The following is a 22,195-nucleotide window of genomic DNA, read 5'->3' on the forward strand; positions in this document are numbered from 1 at the left end:
AAAAAAAAAAAAAAAGAAGTTGATTTCATGAGTGTTAGTGAGAACGTTGTTCCTGATGTCCACATAACACGCAATGTCTGTATCTGCATACCATGTGCTCTATACTGAAGGATTTTAGTTTGGGGTTGGAATTAAGAAAGAAAAATTCCATCAGTACGAATTCTGTGATAATACTTCAATTATGTATCTTGTAATATCTGATACAGATTTTGCAAAGTGAATTCTAGAAACTGGTAGCAATAGGACACTAAGCAGAACTCAACTGCCTCATTATACAACTGAGCCAGGACTTAACATGCCATCTAGTCCCATGCTTAACAAATCAGGATCAATGATGAGGTGACCAATGCCAAGACACAGCAATATGGCTATATGAGGCAGAGCTCACTCTGAAAACTCCCTGGTGCACGTCCATGCTAGACAAGAGTTTGAGTTCCTCCCCTCCCTCTCATTCTAGTTTTGACAGAACTGCAGGTAGTGTCAACAATGTGATTATGGAAAGAGAAACTGACAAGCATCATGGGTTGCCCTCGGTTTACAAAAACAAACGCGTGGTATAAAGACTGAGAATTCCAGCTTTACAGTCAGTACAAAAAGTGGATCCATTTCAAAGTGCTGAACTGGGGACTGCCCTGTATGCTTAGTTTATATTGATAAGACAGGTGCTGAAGCAAAAAGGATCTGATTTAGTCCATAGAAGAAAGTAGACAGAATTTTGTGATGATTAAAAGAAAAAAAAATCCCTAGACTGTTGAATTTCCTTACAGCAAATGTGTGTGTGAGTGTGTGCTTACACACGCCTGGGGAGGAAGGCATGGGCATACAAAGTTAGAGGGGGAGAAACTCACAAAGACGCTTTTAATGAAAAAATGGGTCAGGATACGTTAGCTGAACTAATTCAGGTTAACATCTTGGCTACTGACTGACTTACCATGTGCAAAGGTATCAGCTTCCGAGAGCCCAGAAATAGATCAGTAAATAGTAGTAACTAAAGGTTATAACTCCTTTAAGGCGCCATTTCTGTGTGAGCGCGATTTCTTCATGTCTTTTTCTTTTTTCTTTCTTTTGATTGTCCTTCTCTGCTTGCTACTTTTGGCAGTGCAAGCCGTTGTGGAGAGCTGCCCTCCGAAGTAAAGCTTAATTTACTGCACCGTAATTTAAATAAGAGCCGAAGAAAGTCTCCCTTATATTTGTTCAAGGGCTTCATCTAAACTCTTCCCTTACTTCCAATCAAGAAATATCACCGTGTTGCAAGCAAATGAAAATCTGTTTGCCATTTCTAAAGGCTAATGAGACCTATTTGTGGGTTGCAGGCGTTGGTTTCGACAGAGAGGCTAGTATCCGCTGTTCCCTTGTTCATTCACAATCCGTTCTCCAGAGGAGACGAAAATTGAGGAGGAGGAAAACCATCTCGGGTATCCCCAGAAGAGTTCAACAAGAAATAGGTGTGGTATGAAAAGTGCTAATGGTTAACATTCTGTCTAACGCAGATTATAAGGAGAGGAAATGGAAACCAGCCTTCAACTGCTTCCTTTAAAACCTTAAACATTTTCCCTTACAGAGGGTTTAAAATGATGTTTATTTGTTTTATATGCAGCTGGCCAGGCACTATTACTTTTTAATTCTCTATTTTTCATTATGAAGGATAGACTTTATAGATGTAGGCATACAGATTCAGGTCTTATGGATGAAGTGTAACATTTTGCTAATTTTTTAAAAAAATTTATAGCAAAAATTGTGAATAAAAAGTAGCAGGATTCAATGAAAGAATTCTTTCTGGAAAACTGTAACTTCATTTGAAGAGAGATATGCTTCTAGGGGACTACTTACTTACAAAGTTAAAGTTCAAATATATGCAATTAAATATTGAATATTGATAATAGGATATCCTTGGTGACATCCTTTCCATTTTTTTCTGTTCAAAGTGTTCAGAATATGTCTGCCTATGGTTTTTAAAGATAATTATTATGGTAGTATCTCTTTTTTATTGTATGGTACTATCTCTTACAAATAAGGTTTTTATTTCTTCTAATGAAGTCTCTGATTTTTATTTCATTATGTTTATATGACAAAATAAAAATGAAAAGTAGTGGCCAAGAAGATAAAATGTACTTGAGTTTTTTTTTAAGTAGTTGTTTATTGTGGCAAATTAATAGAGAAGACAGAGATCATTCACAAAAGATATAAAAGCATAGTATATATATGCAGAGAGAGTACGAGAGATTGATTTTAACTTTCTTCTAATTCTATATATTGATTTTTTTCCTGTAAGAAAAAGCTCTAACATGCCAGCACGCAGCCCTGCAGACATCGCTCGGAATGTCTGTTAGTCTGCTGATGTATCTCACTGTGCTTTCCATGTGCCCTAGATTCGGATGAATCACCAGTGGCCAGGGAAAGGAATGTGATCGTGCACACAAATCCAGACCCCTCCAACACTGTCAACAGAAGGTCCGGAACCAGGGACTCTGAGTGCCAAACTGAGGACATTCTGATTGCTGCCCCATCCCGAAGGAGAATCAGAGCTCAAAGGGGTCAGAGCATCGCGGCTTCCCTCTCACACTCTGCTGGCAACATTTCTGCCCTGGCAGACAAAGGAGACACCATGTTTACCACTACAGTGAGCAGCCGCACAAGGTCTCGGAGCCTGCCCCGGGAAGGCAACAGAGGTGGGGATACTGAGCCCAAAGTCGGTACTAAACCCTCAGCATATGAAGAGGGAGAGCCTTTCGTGGAGGACCATGAAAGAATCCCCAATGATTGCAGTGAGGCTCCGAGCAGCCCGAGCACACAGGAACACCAGCCTGCTTTGGGCTTGGCCTGTTCTCAGCATCTTCACAGCCCTCAGCACAAGTTGAATGAGAGAGGGAGGTCACGCTTGTCCCGAATGGGTGCTGACTCTGGCAGTTGTGACATCTCCTCCAACTCAGACACCTTTGGGAGCCCCATCCACTGCATCTCCACGGCTGGTGTCCTCCTCAGCAGCCACATGGACCAGAAAGATGAGCACCAGTCCTCCAGTGGCAACTGGAGTGGGAGCAGTTCCACGTGTCCCTCACAGACCTCAGAGACAATCCCTCCTGCAGCTTCTCCTCCCCTGACTGGCTCTTCTCACTGTGACTCAGAATTGTCACTAAACACGGCTCCTCATGCCAATGAAGACACCAATGTCTTTGTGACAGAGCAGTACAATGACCATCTGGATAAAGTGAGAGGCCACCGGGCAAATTCCTTCACCTCTACTGTCGCGGATCTGCTGGATGACCCTAACAACAGCAACACAAGTGACAGTGAGTGGAATTACCTACACCACCATCATGATGCCTCCTGCCGCCAGGATTTCAGCCCTGAGCGTCCCAAGGCAGACAGCCTAGGCTGCCCAAGCTTCACAAGCATGGCCACTTATGACAGCTTCCTGGAAAAGTCTCCATCGGACAAAGCAGACACTAGCTCTCACTTTTCGGTAGACACAGAAGGATACTATACCTCCATGCATTTTGACTGTGGTCTCAAAGGTAGTAAGGGCTACGTCTGTCACTACACAGCCCTGGGCCCAGAGAATGGCCAGGGTGTTGGAGTTCCTACCAGTCTTCCGGACTGTTCCTGGCAGGACTATTTAGACCACAGGAGGCAGGGAAGACCGAGCATCTCTTTCAGGAAACCAAAGGCAAAGCCGACCCCACCTAAACGTAGCTCATCATTGAGGAAGTCTGATGGAAACACAGACGTTTCTGAGAAGAAAGAACCAAAGATAAGCAGTGGTCAGCACCTGCCTCACAGTTCCAGGGAGATGAAGCTGCCTCTCGATTTCTCCAACACGCCTTCTCGAATGGAAAATGCCAATCTTCCCACCAAGCAGGAACCTTCTTGGATAAACCAGAGTGAACACGGCATTAAGGAACCTCAGTTAGACACTTCCGATATTCCACCATTCAAAGACGAAGGTGCTGAATCAACTCACTATGCAGACCTCTGGCTTCTGAATGACTTGAAAACAAATGATCCGTATAGATCACTATCTAACTCAAGCACTGCTACGGGTACCACAGTTATTGAATGCATCAAATCTCCAGAGAGCTCTGAATCCCAAACATCCCAGTCAGAATCAAGAGCCACCACCCCATCTCTTCCTTCTGTGGACAATGAGTTTAAACTGGCTTCCCCAGAAAAGCTGGCTGGCTTGGCATCTCCATCCAGTGGCTACTCGAGCCAGTCTGAAACGCCAACATCCTCTTTCCCAACGGCTTTCTTTTCAGGCCCATTGTCTCCTGGAGGTAGCAAAAGAAAACCTAAAGTCCCAGAGAGGAAATCCTCGCTACAGCAACCCTCCTTAAAAGATGGAACTATCTCACTGAGTAAAGATCTTGAACTTCCAATTATACCTCCTACCCATCTTGACCTAAGTGCTCTTCATAGCGTCTTGAACAAACCATTCCACCACCGTCATCCATTGCATGTTTTTACTCATAGTAAGCAGAACACATTAGGAGAAACACTGAGGTCTAATCCTCCGCCGTCCCTTGCCATTACGCCAACAGTCCTGAAATCTGTTAACCTTAAGTCCATCAACAAGTCTGAAGAAGTTAAGCAAAAAGAGGGCAACAATGCAAATCTCCCCTACTTAGAGGAAAACACTCTGACAATGACGGCCTTGTCTCCGAGTAAGATTCAGCCACAAACAGCAAAGAAATCAGTCTCACATCAGTACTCCACTGAAGACACCGTACTGTCCTTTTTAGACCCCTCTGCAGCTGAGATGGGACCAGATAAACTACATTTAGAAAAAAGTTCTACTTTTGATGTGAAGAATGATTGCGATCCAGAAAACGTACCCTCAGCTGGTAGCAATCTCCTTGATTCCAATGCTGCAAAAGACCAAATACACACAGAGAGTGAGCCCATTCTGGAAAACACAGCAAGCAAAAACTGTGATTTTTCCGCAGAAGGATTTCAGAAAGTCTCTGCTGCCCGCCCAACTGATTTGGATGGTACAATAATACAATATGGAGCTGGTCCAGACGGAGCCCTAGAACAGATACAGAAGGCGCCCTCTGTAGGTCGAGAGGAAGTTGCACAACCCGAATCTGCAGATGTAATTCCATCTCAGTCAAACGCACCAACCAGAGCAACAGACATAAGTAATCAATTTAAGCATCAACTTGCTATGAGCCGCCACCACGACAAAGTGCCTGGGAATATCAGCTACGAATCAGAGATATCACCTGTAAATTCATTCCCTGAAAAATGTTCTGAGCAGGAAAATATTGCTTCAGGTATTTCAGCCAAAAGTGCCTCTGAAAACAGCAGACCAGAGGAGACCCATGGAAGTGTGGATGAGGCTTCACTGAAAGGTCAGTCATTGATACTTTTGTCACAATGGAAATGTTTCTCATGGCACTTCCTGGAGATTTTCTTTCCTCCATTCCCCATAATACTGTTCAGCCCTGGGTGTTGGTTTCTTTCCATTATTTCTTTTCATTTATTAAAACAACTGAGATAAAAGCTTTTGTTATGGAGGCACTAAGCTTCCACAGATCTCTCTTTCATTTAAAAAAATGGCAGCAAAGTAACTCCTATTTGTTTGTTCCCTGGGTCAGTGAAACACAGGCGTGTTCTAGGTTACTTCCTCTTAAAGATGCTTCTGTTCTTATTTTAAGAATCATCACCAAGCGATGACACCATCATTTCACCACTTAGTAAAGACTCTCAAGCCGAAGCGGATGGGGTGTTTGTGTCTCCAAACAAACCTCGAACGACTGAGGATTTATTCGCAGTCATTCACAGGTGAGATGGCATTACCAAGGCCCCGGAAACGAAAGGCACAACCAAAGTTTTGCTTCTTAAAATGCTTCTCATCAGGCCCAGCTCACACCTGTAATCCTAGAACTCTGGGAGGTTGAGGCAGGTGGATTGTTTGCATTTAGGAGTTTAAGACCAGACTGAGCAAGAGCAAAAAAATTAGCTGTATTGCGGCAGGTACCTGTACTCCCAGCTACTTGGGAGGCTGAGGCAGGAGGATTGCTTGAGCCCAAGAGTTTGAGGTTGCAGTAAGCTAGGCTGACACCATGGTACTCTAGCCTGGCAGCAGAGTGAGACTCTGTCTCAGAGACAAAATGCTTCTCATCAAATACAAATACAGGAAAGCCTTCCCTACTTGTAATGCATTCAAAAAAATCAAAAGCAAGCATTGTTTCCAAATCAAATTGGTAGACTTACATGCACATTGGGAAATAGAAGTCTTTATATAGTTAGATAGACTTCTATTAGAGACTTTAATGAGAACTGCTGAGGGGAGATGTATTCCACCCCCCCAGGAGAGACATCCTCAATTTTTCATGTGAAAATTGTTTGTGGTTACATGACATGGAGTAAAAGCTCAAACTAATCTTTGACTTTTGAATAATTTCTTGAACCTAAAAAATATAGTCAAAGCTGTAATTATTCATAGAGACAGGTATAAATTGATTGAGCAAGACAAATAGAACCCCACGTTTAAGACAAGATAGTGTACCTGTCTATTCCATAGCTCCGAACAACTATAATTGCTCCCATTTTTTCCTCTCCTCTTTAAACTTAAATTTCTTTACTTGTACTGGCCTTCATCCCCAAAGTTAATGCCCATATTCCATTAATAGGGGATGTCTTCTGGATTGCTTTTCCAAGACAGTCTTGCATCCGTGTTGCGAATGCACACTCCCTCATCTGCCCCCACGCACCCCCATGATTAGTGGTCCATATTTGCAAGAATACTCCTTACAGCTAGTAACCCAAGAACAAAGCCAATACTAGCCCTTGGAGACTGAACTCATATCCACCCCATCTAGCAGATCATCATGTGCCTCTACCCTTCACAAATGCAACTGCCTTCCTCTACTAGGCCTTGGGGACCTAGATGGAACTCCCAAAGGACAGAACTGAAGGATTGTCTTTTCTACCAAATAAAGTTATCATATCATTTGGGGGAGCCATTTCATTGTAAGCTTCTTACAGTTGTTCTTTCCTGGGATTCGACTTTTTATAGGAACTTCTGTTTCTGTTGATGTTGTTCTGTCACAAAGAACAACATAAGATGGAGAGTCATTGGCTTATTTTCCTTTGCCCCTAAGTCTAGTCTAAGCACTGATTATACATATTTCCCTCCCGTCCATGCTATATCCTGAATCTCAGGACAAATTACTAAAACGCTATGGAAGTTAAAGAGCCAAGAACTTACCCTCCCAAACCAAATCCTAATGTCTAGAATAGTGGACAGCATGTAAGTAGTAGAGTTAGGACAAAGTGGATTTGAATGCCAACACTGCCACTTTCTATGCAGTCTTGAGTAAATTATAGCCTCTGGACCTATTCCCTTACTGTGCATGGGGATACCTGTCCCTCACATATTTGATTTTGACAATAAAATAATTTTTTGTGTCTAGAATATGGTAGACGCTAGAGCAAATGTTCGTTTGAAAATCCCACCCTACTGGAGGACGAGGCACTGGCATGTGCAAGATGGAAACCACAGAGGTTTCAGGGAATCAAAACCAGGCTTGTCTCCAGTGGCAAGTCTCACATTTTTAAGTTGGCGAGAGAACATGTTGCCAGCACTTCTCAATGAACCAAGTTATGTGAAGAGTCACTGAATTTATGCCTGTTTATCAAAAGACACTCCATAGAATAATGCTGGATGTCAAGGTTCAGTAGACTTACTAAGTTTGGTAATCTTAAAAGTTGCACTTGGGTAGTTTTTACTTATTTATTTGCTTGGTTATTTACGTAATAGTGACAAGAATTTTTTTGTCTTGAGAGCTGACAGTGCAGAAAGGTTTGTAAGAGCCCTAGAGATGGTCTAGGACAGTGTTTTTCAACCTTTCTTATCTCGTGGCACACTTGTACCTACTGTAAAACTTCCATGGCACCCTTAAATGATGTTGATCCAAAAAAGAGTAAGAAAAGAATATACTTACTGTGCTTTGAACGTCTTTTGAAAATAATTTCATTAACTATCTTTAAAATTTTTCATGGCACACCAGTTAAAAATCCCTGGTCTAGGATTTCAATCCCTCTCGGCGAGTTAGCTTACTCTCAAAGTTCCTCGGCAGCTATGGCAAATGGTATTTGCCCAAAGATAGATTGGAAATGGTATTGCAGCCAAAGATAGATTGATTTATTTAAAAAGTCACTTAATTAATTTTTTTGCCATGGAGGAATTTTAAAAGTAGACAGAACAATCTATTGCCTGCCCATATAGTCTTCACCCAGGCCTTATTACCCATCAAGCTATGGCCAATCCTGTCCCACTCACACTGCTCCTTCTGATGTTATTTGGAAGCCAATCCCAGACATCAGAGCCTTTCATCTGCGTTGTAGGGACAAATTTAACAGGAAAAGCTCCAGTCGTTCACCTCACTGTAACGGGAAGTCAGATAGCAGAGTAGTTTCCTAACTCTTGCCAAACATCCCAGTAGGTCCACCTCTAGAATTCCTAGCCTCCACGTTGGCCATTCTCTGAAATGGTCATCTGCAGAAGCTAATTCATGCCCACTGGTTCTCAGAGCATTTCCCTTAGGCTGTAAGTCCTACAAGGGCAAGGGATGTATCTTACTCCTCATCCTACAGCCCCAAAGCTCACTATCCTCTCATGTGGATGCCCTCACCATGCTCTGAAACTAGATCTCTGTGTGAATGTGGCTGAACACGTTTTTCGTTCCATAAAAATGTATGTGGACTGAGTTTTTGCCCCATGTTTTTGTTTTCTCAAAAGATCCAAGAGGAAAGTACTTGGAAGAAAAGATTCCGGGGACATGTCTGTTCGAAGCAAATCGCGAATTCCCCCGGGCAGTAATAGCAGCAGTACCAGTTCTGTCACTTCACCCAGCACCACTGTGACCACCGCCAACAGCCAGAGGTCTCCTGGTCTCATCTACCGGAATGCCAAAAAGTCCCACACATCAAATGAAGAATTTAAGCTGTTACTCCTCAAGAAAGGCAGTCGCTCAGATTCCAGTTACCGCATGTCTGCCACTGAGATCCTGAAGAGTCCCATCCTGCCCAAACCTCCCGGGGAGCTCGCAGCAGAGTTCCCTCAAAGCACTGAAGATGCCCATCAGGGGTCACCCGGGGCAGAGGCATTGTCCCCACTCTCTCCATGCTCCCCACGCGTGAATGCCGAAGGGTTTTCCTCAAAGAACTTTGCCACCTCGGCATCGGCAAGAGTTGGACGTTCCCGAGCCCCTCCCGTGGCCAGCAGCAGCCGCTACAGTGCCCGCTGCCGCCTGTACAACACGCCCATGCAAGCCATCTCCGAGGGAGAGACAGAAAATTCCGATGGCAGCCCACACGATGACCGCTCCTCCCAGAGCTCCACATAGGTCGCCTGTGCCCAGCTGCCTGTCAAACGCCCAAACCCTTACTCATACGAGGATATGGAATGGGGCAGAGGACTTGGGAGAAGTTGCAGCAAGATGGGGTAGCATCACTGCTTAGCAATGAATTCCTAAATACAGTATCTGCTGGGGGAAAGTGGTTTAGTCTTTCTCGATTAGTTTCCATGTTTTAAGTAGCTACACTGTCTTTCATGTTTTTCTTTAGCATAGTTTGATTTATCCAGTCTCCTTCCTCGTGATAACAGAAAATATGAAAATGTCTAATTTTCATGCCACTTGGAAGAGGTTTTCCCAGAGCTGCCTATTCAGAAAATAAAACCCTCACTGTCATGATTCTTTAAGAAGATGAAATTACTCTGGAGGTTTGGTATTTTTTTACATTCAAACAAACTAAAGCAAAATTTAGAAGAAAGAACTACACATATGTAAATACCATATTTTTGATAAAAATGTGTAAATAGATTTATCAATGATGAGTGGACATGTGGTCAATTACCTACCGCACACCAACTGTTTATAGAACACACAAAAATAAAGTGTAATAACTGTATTCTGTGAATACCATTTTCATATCAAATACCATACTTAAATGTCCACCAATATGATTTCTGAGCGGTAAACCTCAAATATGAATTTTAAACTGGTGAAATAAAGGAAATTTTGAGGTCATATACTGAAATGTGATTAATTTAAAATAATGAATTCAGACCTATCATTTTTTGTGACAAATCGTAGCACCAAACAAGCTAATAGCAACTCGTGGCTGTGATTTGCCACGTGGTAATTTGAACAGAATGAAAAGCATGCTTTGATTTTTTTTAATATGCATTTTTTTTGAGGCAGAGTTTCACTTTGTTGCCCTGGGTAGAATACGGTGACATCATAGCTCACAGGGCACTCTTGGGTTCTAGTGATCCTCTTGCCTCAGTCTTTTATTTTTAGTAGAGACGTAGAGACGGGGGTCTCCCTTTTGCTCAGGCTGGTCTCAAACTCTTGAGCTTAAGCAATCTGCCCGCCTCGGCCTCCCAGAGTGCTAGGATTACAGGCGTGAGCCACTGCACCTGGCCTCTTTTGATTTTTTTTTTTTTAAATCAATGAGAGAAGTCATCATTCTCAACACAAAGCCCTGAACAACAGCATATGACAGTGTCCTTTAGGCTTTAATTTTTTTTTTTTTGATGGATTGCTTTAAAGAGAACGAGTAGGGAAAACAGTAGTTAATTTTAGGTTATGTTTTCTATTAGGCTACTGGGGAGGTGAACAGTCATAATCTAATGACTACAATCTTTACTCCGTAATCAGTTTAGCAATTAGCTCCAGGTTCTTAAACTAAGAAAAATAAAACCTAAGCATGCCACAGAGCTATTGATTTATCAGTAAGTACCTGTAATGAGTTTTCAGTGAAGCTTTCTCTCTGTGCTGATGAGATTCATGCTACCTAAAAATTAACAGAAATGACACTGTGAACAACGTAGTTGGGAAATAGGTATGTGTATATGCATTATTTATAGTCCTTGTTAAACTGGGAATGGGGAACAGCTCTGGTTCACAATGCTATATACAACTGAGTTTTTGTCTGGTTTTACTATAGTATCTGCTTGATGGCAAACGGGGAGGGTGGTGGGTGGGAGAGGAAATGTCAGGGCGAGTGCTCTGATAAAATGAAGGCAGGGAAACAAGCTGAATTACTTGAAATTACTTGAATTTCTTGTCTTAAAACTGAAAAAAAAAAAAAGAGCTACAAGTTGACATCTGCCAAGTGGTTTTTACACCTCTGATTGTAACAGGAACTGATGCTGTTTGGAATCAAATGTCAGAAGTATAAGCAGCTATATAGTTAGTGTAGGTTTTGAATGGAAGAGCTAGAAAGTAGAGAGAATTAAGAAGGGAGCTGACCTACAAAAGACTAGAATGGGATTAGAATGATAGAACATACAAAGGTTACCAAGAAACTGACAAGCAGCTGGCTCTAAGCTTCTGCAAGTGGTAGTTGGGAAAGTAGGAGGTGTGAAAGGGGGTTTGCGGTTTGGGATTAATTCATGCAAAATGAAGGGGAAAGCCTGGTCTGAGAAGATACTGTCTTTCAATAGAAATACTTTCTAAAATGCTACAGATTAAGAGTTTAGAGAATTTGATTGCTGTTGGTGTTTTGTTTGTTTGGAAAGAAAAAAAAAAAGTCTGGCTTCTTCTATTTCTTTTCACTACCAAATTGTGTCACTAAATTTCTTGTCATCCTTGTATGTAAATTGGGTGCTGGGGGTGGAGGGATAGAGGAGGAGGGAGAGAGTGACAGAAAGACAGAGAGAGAGAGAGAGACAGTGTGTGTGTGTGTATATGTGTGTGTTCCTGTGTGCGTGCATGTGTGCACGGGTGCTGGGGATAGATAAGCTACCTGGTAAAGGGTTTGAACATTTACAAAGTGTTATACTTTTTATTGAAAGAAAAATGTTTGGGGGTTTGAAAAATACAGACCATCATTTCTCATTGGAACCCATTAGTTAAGAAAACCGGCATGGTTTGACACCACATGGGAACATGAATAAATCTGACTCATGCTTTGAAAAGTACACTTTGCGAAATTTTAAAAAGCAAGTTTTTAGACAAATATGATAAGAAACTGTCATTTCCAGTCACTGTAGGTGATCTTTTGTAATTTTCATAAAAGCAGTTCGTTTGCAGTATGGCTTTTGTGTAGTTAGGGGTTTTTTAAGCGTGAAGAAAGGTATGTGGGCTTTAAAAGTGATTCTAAATCTTGAATAGACAATACATGAATTGGCTTTAATAAAAATGTCACCTTTTTATTATTGACATTAATTTAAGTAATGGTACCATATATATTTTAAAATACATATTGACTTGAATTGTGAGGCAATAAGATACCTTCTATATGTAATGATCACAGAATTAACCCTTATAATATAGTTTTACTTATTTTGTTTACTCTAAAAATCTATAGCAGAGTTTCTCTATTTTATATTTCATAGATTTAAAAAAAAACCCAAATAGAGATGGAATTTAAATTCACTGTGGAAAATAGTATTAAGCAACAAACTGAGAAAAAAGCAAGAAATTCCTTAATAATCTGAAATATCCTACATGGTTTTATACATAACAAAGAAGACCAAGATTTAGGGCTGTCTTTAACATCGCTGCCGTCTGGAAGCAGGGTACACACATTAGGTATAGTGAAGAACTTCAATCTGAACTTTTCTTTCGTTGTTTGCACTGATGCTATTTTTTGTTTTGTTCTTTTATGTTTATACAACATGTCTATCATGTCTATGTTGTGGGGGGGATTTTTTTCCTTTGATTTTGCTTTGATTTTTTTAAATTTTGGTTTATTTTTTGGCTAAGTAGAGGTCATGAACTAGTTGTAGCAAACAAAACATGCTGTTTGCTCTTGCCAAAGGTCAGTGAGTGAGTATGGCTGCTACAGTGGTAGCAATTAAAGAATTAGATCATAACCAAGATTTAAAACAATGAAGAAGGTCACAGTGTAACTATTTTGGTACTAGAACCAGTTCATGCTGGCCGAAAAGACAATGGTTTGTGGACTTGCATCCATTTTGTATTTTTGTAATATTTGTAAATACGAACTTTTTAAATTGTTGCAAAGATGGTTTCTTTTGTAAGATGTTTTCAACGTTTACATTCAATCCAAGCCTTTGTATATTTTAGAGCTGTGCAACACTTTAAGTCTTGTATTTATTTTTAGTAAAAACGGTGACAGTTTCATTGTGAACCCCTCAAAAAAAAAATGTATCAGAAAAGTTTGATTACCTAGAAAGTGTGTATAGAAACTGCAAATAAACGTGACTGCAATTAAACAACCAGTTTCTCATTCTTGAAGTTTCACAAAGTGTTTATAGGCAAAAGTACTATACCTATAATAGCCTCTAATCTGGCTTCATATGAAAGGAAAAAGAATGCATTTCAAATGTCCAGTATACTTTTCTTGTAGCTCCTCTCTTGGCTAGGAGCCACTGATGGCTTTACTTTGGAATATTTGCCTGCTTTGCTTCTGATAATTGTTCAGACTGCCTCCTTCCCAAGATGCACAGCCCTGATCTATGTAAGACAAAACGCCATGTGATAATGTCATGTAGCCTTAATATTATATAGCAAAGTCCTATGCCAAGCGTGTACTTTAAGTGCTTTGCATACACTAACTCATATACGTGGTATTCCCCATATTGTGCGCTTTTTACAGATGGGGAAACTAAAGCACAGAGCAGTTTCTTCACTTGCCCCAAGCCATAAAACGACTAAATGTTGGACAAGGGTGCAAACCCACCCAATCTGGCTCGAGGGTCTGTATTAGTTCTCCACTACCACCTGTGGTTGTTGGTGACCGCAAGTAACCTTCCCTATATATTCCTACCAAATCGCCACATTCAGAGTAATTACTAACCACTCCCCTCCCCATCCATATTCAAGCACTGGCGTTCACTATAAACCCTGTCAACATCGACGTCACTCTTGTGTCACGGGGTTGGGGGGAGGCAGGATCACAGCGGTGGGGAAGCCACGTGCCAACGGTCACACCCTCCACCACCACCGCAAGGAGAGCGGCTCACGTGCGCTGGCGTTCCTGCGCAGCCGCAGAAACTCTTCTCGTGCGTGTGACACGTGAGCTTCTCGGGTCTAGAGCCCAGTTCCCATCCAAGCAAGGCACGCCCCACGGCAGCTGTCTCCCTAGCAACGCCCCTCCCACACCACTGTCAATAGCCTGAGGCGATCACCAATTGGTCAGCCGAGCCGTCCTTCCCCCGACGCGCCCGTGGGGACTAGCGTGTAGCGCGCGCTCCCTGATTTACACCGGGGCGGCCAAGGCCGTCCCCTGGGCTCGCGACAGGTGCGCACGAGGTGAGGCGCGGTTTTCGGCTGAAGAACGGTTTCAGAGGGCTATAAAAGCCCTAACGGTCCTCTCCTTAGTGCATTTGGGAAGTGGAGTTACCTGAGGATAGCGCGCCAGGTTGTAGCACCGAACCAGGTCTGTCGTCTATGCTTTTTCCTTATTTTAAACTTTTTAGCCTCTGTTGTGCGCCTGAGTATCAGTGTGGAGGACTTTTCTGTTGATTGATTTGGATGTCCTCAGGGGAGTGGATTTGCTTTGTGAGGCTGATCGAGTTGAGAATCCCCACTTAGCGGCTTCAAATTTCAGCGGCGTTTTATGAGTGGTTTTGTGTGTTTTGGGGTGGTCCCCAGCGGCCGCTCCGGGGATGACAGCATGTGGGACTTTTGAGATTTGGCAATTTATTAGGTGCTTGGTGCTGACTTTGTGGGATGAATTGATCCTTTCTCAGCTTTTCTCTTGGTGAATGTGAGAGGGTGGGCGGGAAAGGACCCAGACTTCGACTTTTGTAGAGTTTAGAGTTTAAACTCGTGAGTTGACTCTTGTAAAAAAAAAACCTTGTGAGATCGGGAGATAGATGTTGAGGCTTTGGTGGTAACTGCATTTGATTAAAGACAGAGCGTGCAGTCTTGCTGTTTTATTGTAAATTCTTAGCAGAAGAGGAAGAAAATAAAACGTGGAGGTGTTGTGCACTTTACCTACTGTGTGGTTATTTGATAGAAAGGCTCGCTTTAGTCTGAGTAGGATTGCTTCCCTCCCTTCTTTACCCTGCTCTTCCCGAGTTTGGACTGCTATGGGTTTTGTCTGTCTGTTTGTTTCAGTTTTTGATCAGGCCCGGTTTGGACCCACCACCTCTGGTATATGGGGCCGGCGCCCTACGCCTTTGAGCCACAGGTGCCGTCCTGCTATGGGGTTTTATAACGTCAAGCGGCAAACTGGTTTAAGGTTTACAGAGTGATTTGCAAAGCAGATTTTCTGTGCGGTGTTTCCTACAGCGTGGCATGGGCTAGCTACAGTTTTGAGACGCTGCAGCAAGTGGTGGGCGATGGGGTACAATTTTGGCGGCGTTATCTGCCACCTGGCAGGATTTGGTGTCTCTGAAGTTTGATACTGACAGTGGAGGGGCTGCCTTTGAGAGTCCTGTCAGAAGATTTAGAAAGTGATTAGTCCGTGTATTGACACACTGTTTAAGCAAAATTGGAGCAGTCTGGCTGTTGTAATCTGCCCTCTTTGGCTGTGTATTCCTTGAAGTGGTCCTGGGATGAAACGCTGTTTTCAGCCCTGATCATTGTGAACTGTGCCTTATCTTATAAGCTGCTGGCAAGTGAATACCTAGAGAGCCAATCTTCTCATGACTTTTGAAAATGTCTTTAATGTTTAAAAATTGTCTCTTAAAAAAAACAGATGGCTTTTTGTTCTTATCAAGCATTTAGATTTCTTTTATAAAATGTAAGTGAGTTTTATTTCAATAAACTCATATTTATGCATTGCAGGATTTGCGATTTAAAAAATGAAATTAATTTTGCCAATCTAGTCATGGTTGAGCTCTAAGAAAATGTTGTAAAGCTGTAATTATTAACCTCGTGGGAAGAAGTGAAAAGGGAGCAGAATTTATGATGTACCTACTATGACCAGGCATGATGCTGAGAGCTTAATTGTGTCATTTAGTCTTACCTAGCTCTGTAGATATTATTGAAACTTTAGAAGTTAGAAAATTGAAGCACAGAGAGGTTAAATATCTGCCTAAGGTGAAATGGCAAATGTTACAATTTGGACTGGGACTTAGATTCAAATGTTTTTGACTAAAACACTGTTCTTTGCATCATGCCCTGATACTTAAAAGATGTAAAAAAAATCATTTACAAGAAAGAGTTGTTACATCTGCAGTTTACAGGTGCAATATGAATGAAAAGTACATGTTATGGCCCTGAAGTTTTGTTGTCTGTGTGCTCGATGATAAATAGTTCTGTTGGGTGGGTGTGGTGAATACCCAAATAATAAAATATTAGTGATTAACAGTGGACACCTTTGCTATCTTTGCCAGGCTTTGTTCTAAGCAATTGACATATTTATTTAATCCTTATAATTGCATAAGGTTCATGCTATTTACAGACTTAAAAAAAAAACTAGAAGCACAGAGAAATTGTTAAACTTACTTATACAGCTAATAAATGGGGGAGGTAGGATCCAAATCAGGTTTTCTGGCCTCAGTCAGAATGTTATTTGATGTTGTCTCTCATGTAACTAGACATATGTTACAGTTGCCTTAAAGGTATTAAAGTGTGAGTGTTCTCTTAGCTTGTGCAAAGGAGTATGACATCTGGACAGGGTGATCATTGACCTAGCACTTTTATTTTTGGAGGTGGAACTTGAATTAAGTCTTGAAGTTGAATAGGTTCTCCTAGTTGGAGAGATAACAGGGTATTGTGGACTGGACTGCAAAGAGTGCAAGATGGGTGTTGATTTGTAAATGTGCCACAGAAGTAAAAATGTTGAGAGTGCAATGACAGACTTAATGCCCCCTGCTCCTGTGTTTAACTGCAGACAAGTTTTGGCAGCATTGTAATTAATTCAAATAGGGAATTGTCTGAATCTAGGAATTTATCTCATAGAATTATGCATACAGGTGCAAGACTGTTCTGTAGTATTCTTTGTAAGAACAAAACTTTAGAAGTAATTTGAATGCTTATGACTTGGGTGGGTGTAATAAATCATGACATATTTCCAACATAGGACCCTAAGAGTTGTTAAAGTGACTGCAGTTTATGTAAACATATTGGTTGTGTCTGGCTCTTAAAAACTCCAGGTTATGGTTGTAGGATTTATCCTTGCTGTGTGCCGCAGTAGTTGGTTTATTTTCCTTGCTCTGAGTCTTCATTTGTGTGAATATATCACATTTTAATTACTTATAGCTTGTATTAGTTTTATAATAAACATAGCTTGGAAAGAAAAAAATTGGTTGAAGTTAAGCTCAATTTGGAGATATTTTATAACTTTGAAAATTTTATGTAACATGAGTCTGCATTTACCTATCTAACTTAAGAGTTCATTCTCCCATCATCTCTTTTCCCTTTTGGTTTTTCTCTTTTGGACCTTTGGTTATTATACTGTGTGTCCACTCTAGAAGAAAGGAAAACACCAAAAAGATGAAACCTGAGTCCCTTAATTGTGCCTCTCCTTACTGCTCTGGCTCAGGGTCAATAAAGTGAAGTAACTTTTTCATTAACATGCCCCTCCCAGTAACTCTGATGTAGGCATTTCAACCAAATCTAGTACTAGACATAATCTGATGCTTTTGTGGTCAATGTCTTTTTTTCTAGTCCATAGTTAAATGATTCAGCCGCTATGGCACCTCCTAATTCTGGATTGTCTGGCTTACATTTCACACCCATTTATTTAGGTTTAATATGAAATTTAACTAATAAGAGACTAAATGAACCTTAGAGGTAATGAACTGGTTTTCACCTTGCAGATGAGGAGGTGGTATCTATAGTGGTCTGCCCAGTCTGCATAGTGATGGGGCCCGATCTGGCATAGACTCCTGGCTCACATTTTGGAGGCATGCTACCTCTCTAAGAGCCCTTTTTTGTTTTTGTTTTTTTGGAGATAGAGTCTCACTGTGTCACCTGGGTAGAGTGTCAGCAACCTCAAGCTCTTGGGCTCAAACAATCCTCCTGTCTCAGCCTCCCAAGTAGTTGGGCCTACAAATGCCTGCTATGATGCTTGGCTAATTTTCTTTCTTTCTTTTTTTTTTTTAAGTAGAGACAAGGTCTTCCTCTTGCTCAGGCTGGTCTCAAACTCCTGAGCTCAAGCCATTCTCCTAGGGTGCTAGGATTACAGGTGTAAGCTACCACACAGGACCTAGTGAAGAGCCTCTTTGAGCTCCTTTACAAAGGCAAAATTAGCCATCGTGTTGTCTCGTTAATTTGTTCCCGGCATTTACTATATAGACCATAAATTATGAAGCATTCACTCCACAATTTGGAATTGGGTCTGATTTGATTCTTATTCCTAATTGTGGGCAACATGGCCCTTCTGTTCTTAAAGACTTAATCTAAATTGGTCATGGAAGAAGTCCTGTTTTGTCACTCTCTGATTCAACCAAACTCAATTCAACTTCAATTAGCATTCTGAGAGTGTGTCCATTAAAGTAAAGTTATTAGGATGGTAAGTGTGTGAAGTAACTTTTTTATGCGTTGCTTTTCAGGAGTAGAAAGGAGGTTTACCAGTCTTAGGTGACTAAGAAGTTTCACAAATAAACCTTCCAGCAAGTTTAAAAATAATTAGGCCCAACTCAGAGGAAGATGTCTAGCGGCTCCAGTGAAATCGATGTGGTTTGTATTTCAAGTTGAAAATCTGTCTTTGTTATTTTCCTTGTGTTATGCTTCTTGTAAAAATGTGTTTAATTTCATGTAGTGAAATACATAGATCATAAGTGAGTTCCTTGTCATGACCATTCATGCACAAGTAAGTTTCTTTGTGAACATGTACTTAAATCTCTTCTGGATAAATACTCAGAAGTTGAATTACGAGGTCATGGAGTTCATGTAAATTTAGCATTCTACAAGTTTGCCAACAGTTTTTCAAAGTAGTTGTGCTGCTCTTACCTTGCTATTATATTCTATTTCTTAATCCTTGAAGTTGAATCAAAATATAAATTATTTAAACTATATAATTTGGCCGAGCACATTTACTTAGTTATATAAGGAAGCAGATATTAACATTACCTAAGTAGTCAAGGCAATTCTCTTAACTTGTATCATCCCTAATGTTTTTCAAAAATCTTTGGAGGTAATGTTAACTGCCTAGCAGGGGTCTTCTCTGACATAATTATGCAAAAGCACTTTGAAAAGCATAAGGCACTATATACAAAGGGTAAGATGTACTAATCTGTAGCCCAATTCCATATTATTTTGGATCTCTTGAGAGCAAGGCTAATTCAAGTGATTTCTATCATATATTTTGAAACAGAGATATATATAGCTACCAGGTCTGTTTATTTTGAAGTTGTTTATATAGTTCATAGTTCATTCTCAGAGTAAAGAGTTATTATTCTGAAGTTTACTATTTACTTATTTATGCCCTGGCTTATTAAAAAAGAAGTTTCAAGGTGGCATAGAGAGATTGATTTATCAAGAAAAATCGGTGTTTAAGTGTTTCCTGTCTTGTCCAGAGAGGGGCACTGTTGGATTATTGGAAATCAAAAGCCATGTAACATTTAGTTCATTGTTAGAAATATTTGCTTTTAAAGCTGTTCTAGTGCTAGAAGACTAATCTTTTTACCCTGAAGCATTAAGAGTTAGGTGCAGTGAAAATGGTGACTTACATATAGTAGATTGGTGAGAAAACATTTTGCAAATACATTTTTTCATGTAGTCATAGTATTTACTATGAGCAAAGGTCCTTTGATACCACAAATAGTCCTTTGAAGTTTCTTGAAACTGAAATTGATGCTCTCAACTTTAATTTTGGTTACATTTTTCCTTTTCCCTTTTAATTTTTTAATAAATCTTCTTCAGATAAGAACTCGAATACCTGCTTATGATGATGATAATACTGTTCTTTATGCGTATGAACCAAATACTGCATTTACCAGTACTGTAAGTAGTATTAATTGCTGGTTACGAAATATCTAAAGTCTTCAGGGAAGAGGTCTAAATTTCTCGTATACTATGGAGTTCTCTAAATGGACACCCAAGAAAATCTCTCATGAGTTTGTATGCTTTCTTCATTAGACAATGACTTCTTAACCATTTTACTACCTCTTTTCCTATATAGTAGGAAATTCGGAGCAGTTTTGTATTTATTTTCAATAGAAAACTCTAAATCTGTATTCTTCAGATCTAATAAGTTTGTTTCTTGCCTCCTTTCTTATTTGGCAATTCTCATTTTCATTCTCATATTCATGTGAAGTTTTATTATTGTATCTCTGCTTTAGATGAAGATTTTCTGAAACCTTTGAAAAGTTGTTGACAAATAAAAAGAGTCTGAATAAATAAATAATAAGTTCTTTCCCCCTGTTGTTGAACTTGACTCTGATAGAAGTAAAGCATTAACTATTTACTTTTAAAATATTAACAGGACAATCTTCTAGCTGATATTGAAGTGCCACCAAAAACAGTGACGGATGTCCTAGACCGTTGCCAGGTATGGAATTTCTGTCTCTTCAGTGTAGTTTTCTAAAATGTTAAGTGAAAGTTCTCTTTATTTCGTATAAAGGGAAAGTGTACAATTAATTGAAATTTTACTTATCAAATTATTTATGATTATCACCCCATTGTGATAATTTCTAACAATTTCTAGTTAGTACAGCATCCCTGGGTGAAATTTTTGAAATAGCAACATAAGGATTTTATAGCTTTTTTAAAAGCCCATTACTGATCAGATGTAGTTATGTCTCTTTTATCTTGATTTCTCAATATTGAATTAATTTCCCCTCCAAAACCTTTAAAAGGAAATTGGCTGTTTTGGATGAAATGTGCCTAAATGGATCTCAAGATATCTCAATGGAACAAAGTGGCAGCCCAGTACTGTTTTGGAAAGAGTGTTATCTTTTGTTCCAAGGGGATTTTGTAAAACTTACCGTGTTGGCATGTTGGTAGAGATTGACAGAGGTATGTGATTCCCAGGAATTTTGTGAGCTCCATATCCCAGAGGTAATGAAAGTTTATTAAAAAGATAATGCTCTTTACAAAAGATTGGTGGCTCTTCATTGAAAGTGTGGTACGTTCTTTTTCAGCATTAGAGCTTCCCCAGCACCTGAGTGGAGGGAAAGTTGGGGCTCTTTAGCTCATCCACTTGACTCTGTATCACCTACAACCAGGCCTCAAGTAGGAAGCAAGACACTTCTGAGGGCTTGTTGTTTCTAGCAGTTAAAATTTGACTTAGTGGTATTTTCACATATGTTGCTTTGTTTTGGAATAGAAACTACTAATAACTTCTGTCTTATACTAGATCATAGAGGAGACCCTCCAGAACCTAAGTAGGAAGTGCGACCAGATTCTTGGAAAGGTTTCAAAGATCTACCGTTGCCGTGTGAAATCCCTGTGGCAAGGTCGTGTAAGTGTTAACGACAAACATTTTCTGAACTGTGTGGTAAGCCTCTAGTAAAGTTTCTAGAGATGCCAGTTAGGTAGAAGTGATAGAGAACTAGTAATTCTGTAAGATTAGCAAGGCTGATCTCGCCTTACTTCAATAGCAGATGAAGGACTAAAATTCTGTTGGAAGGATGCTGAAGTTTAGGTTTGATAAGTTATGACTCTGAGTATTTTTATGTTTGCAGCTATAATGTATAAAATACAGTTAAAATGTAGGGTTGAAGAGGAGTAAAATTTAATCATGTAATCAAGAAAGCATTTATTTTTAATCATGTAAAGCAGTGCTGCATGGAAAATCAATATTAATGTATTTATTGCTCGCTTTATTTCCTTTTTACTCACTTCATTTATGCTGGGTTTGTGTAATTTCAGAAGCCGTTTGGATATGCTTACAAGAATTATAATTATCTTCTGGCTAGAAAGCTTAAGTTTCAGAGAAGAAGGAGGAGGAGGAGGGGGCTTTCCGAGTCATTCTCCCACCCTGAAAGTTACAGCCCCACTGTACCAGTGGGGCGGCGTGATGATCGCCTGAGCTTCCGTGTGAGAACACCTTATAATTCTGATGATTCCCAGCTGCCACCAGAGTCACCATTCAGGGAGCAACCAATCAGAGAGCAGGTGCTAGAGAAGAACCTCAACCAGAATCCAGCAATCTTCCAGCATGCTTTTCAGCCATATATCCCCACAACCGATGAAGAAATGCGGCCCTGTATGAATACATCGGCCCCCTATCCGAGCCCTGGGCTTCACAGTACCAGCACCAACCTCTCGCCTACTCGGCCTTCCTCAGTAGTACACACATCCATGCTGAGCTCAGAAGAAGGCTGCCTGACCCAGAATACTAGCTGCCTGACCCAGAATACTAGCTTCCTGGC

The 22,195-nt window shown here is 40.5% G+C and overlaps 2 protein-coding genes across 3 annotated transcripts in view; both read left to right on the forward strand.

Moving 5' to 3' along the window:
* NHS (NHS actin remodeling regulator) overlaps positions 1-9,389 on the forward strand; it is a 338,175-nt gene extending 328,786 nt beyond the window's left edge. The window contains exons 6-9 of one of the 2 annotated variants that reach the window (XM_003791875.3): positions 1,314-1,445; positions 2,370-5,351; positions 5,658-5,784; positions 8,747-9,389. In XM_003791875.3, coding sequence (XP_003791923.1) covers positions 1,314-1,445; positions 2,370-5,351; positions 5,658-5,784; positions 8,747-9,353 — 3,848 coding nt within the window. In that variant the 3' untranslated portion in view covers positions 9,354-9,389. The remainder of the gene's footprint in view (positions 1-1,313; positions 1,446-2,369; positions 5,352-5,657; positions 5,785-8,746) is intronic. The other variant, XM_012806414.1, reaches the window with a different exon arrangement.
* An 8,864-nt stretch (positions 9,390-18,253) lies between these two features.
* Positions 18,254-22,195, forward strand: part of SCML1 (Scm polycomb group protein like 1) — an 8,221-nt gene continuing 4,279 nt past the window's right edge. Inside the window, exons 1-5 of the mRNA XM_023514373.1 lie at positions 18,254-18,557; positions 19,743-19,823; positions 20,305-20,370; positions 21,178-21,282; positions 21,693-22,161. Of these exons, the coding sequence (XP_023370141.1) occupies positions 18,528-18,557; positions 19,743-19,823; positions 20,305-20,370; positions 21,178-21,282; positions 21,693-22,161 (751 nt within the window). The 5' untranslated portion in view covers positions 18,254-18,527. The remainder of the gene's footprint in view (positions 18,558-19,742; positions 19,824-20,304; positions 20,371-21,177; positions 21,283-21,692; positions 22,162-22,195) is intronic.

This window comes from Otolemur garnettii, unplaced genomic scaffold, assembly GCF_000181295.1.
Source record: "Otolemur garnettii isolate 467f Iridium unplaced genomic scaffold, OtoGar3 scaffold00051, whole genome shotgun sequence".
Taxonomy (NCBI): domain Eukaryota; kingdom Metazoa; phylum Chordata; class Mammalia; order Primates; family Galagidae; genus Otolemur; species Otolemur garnettii.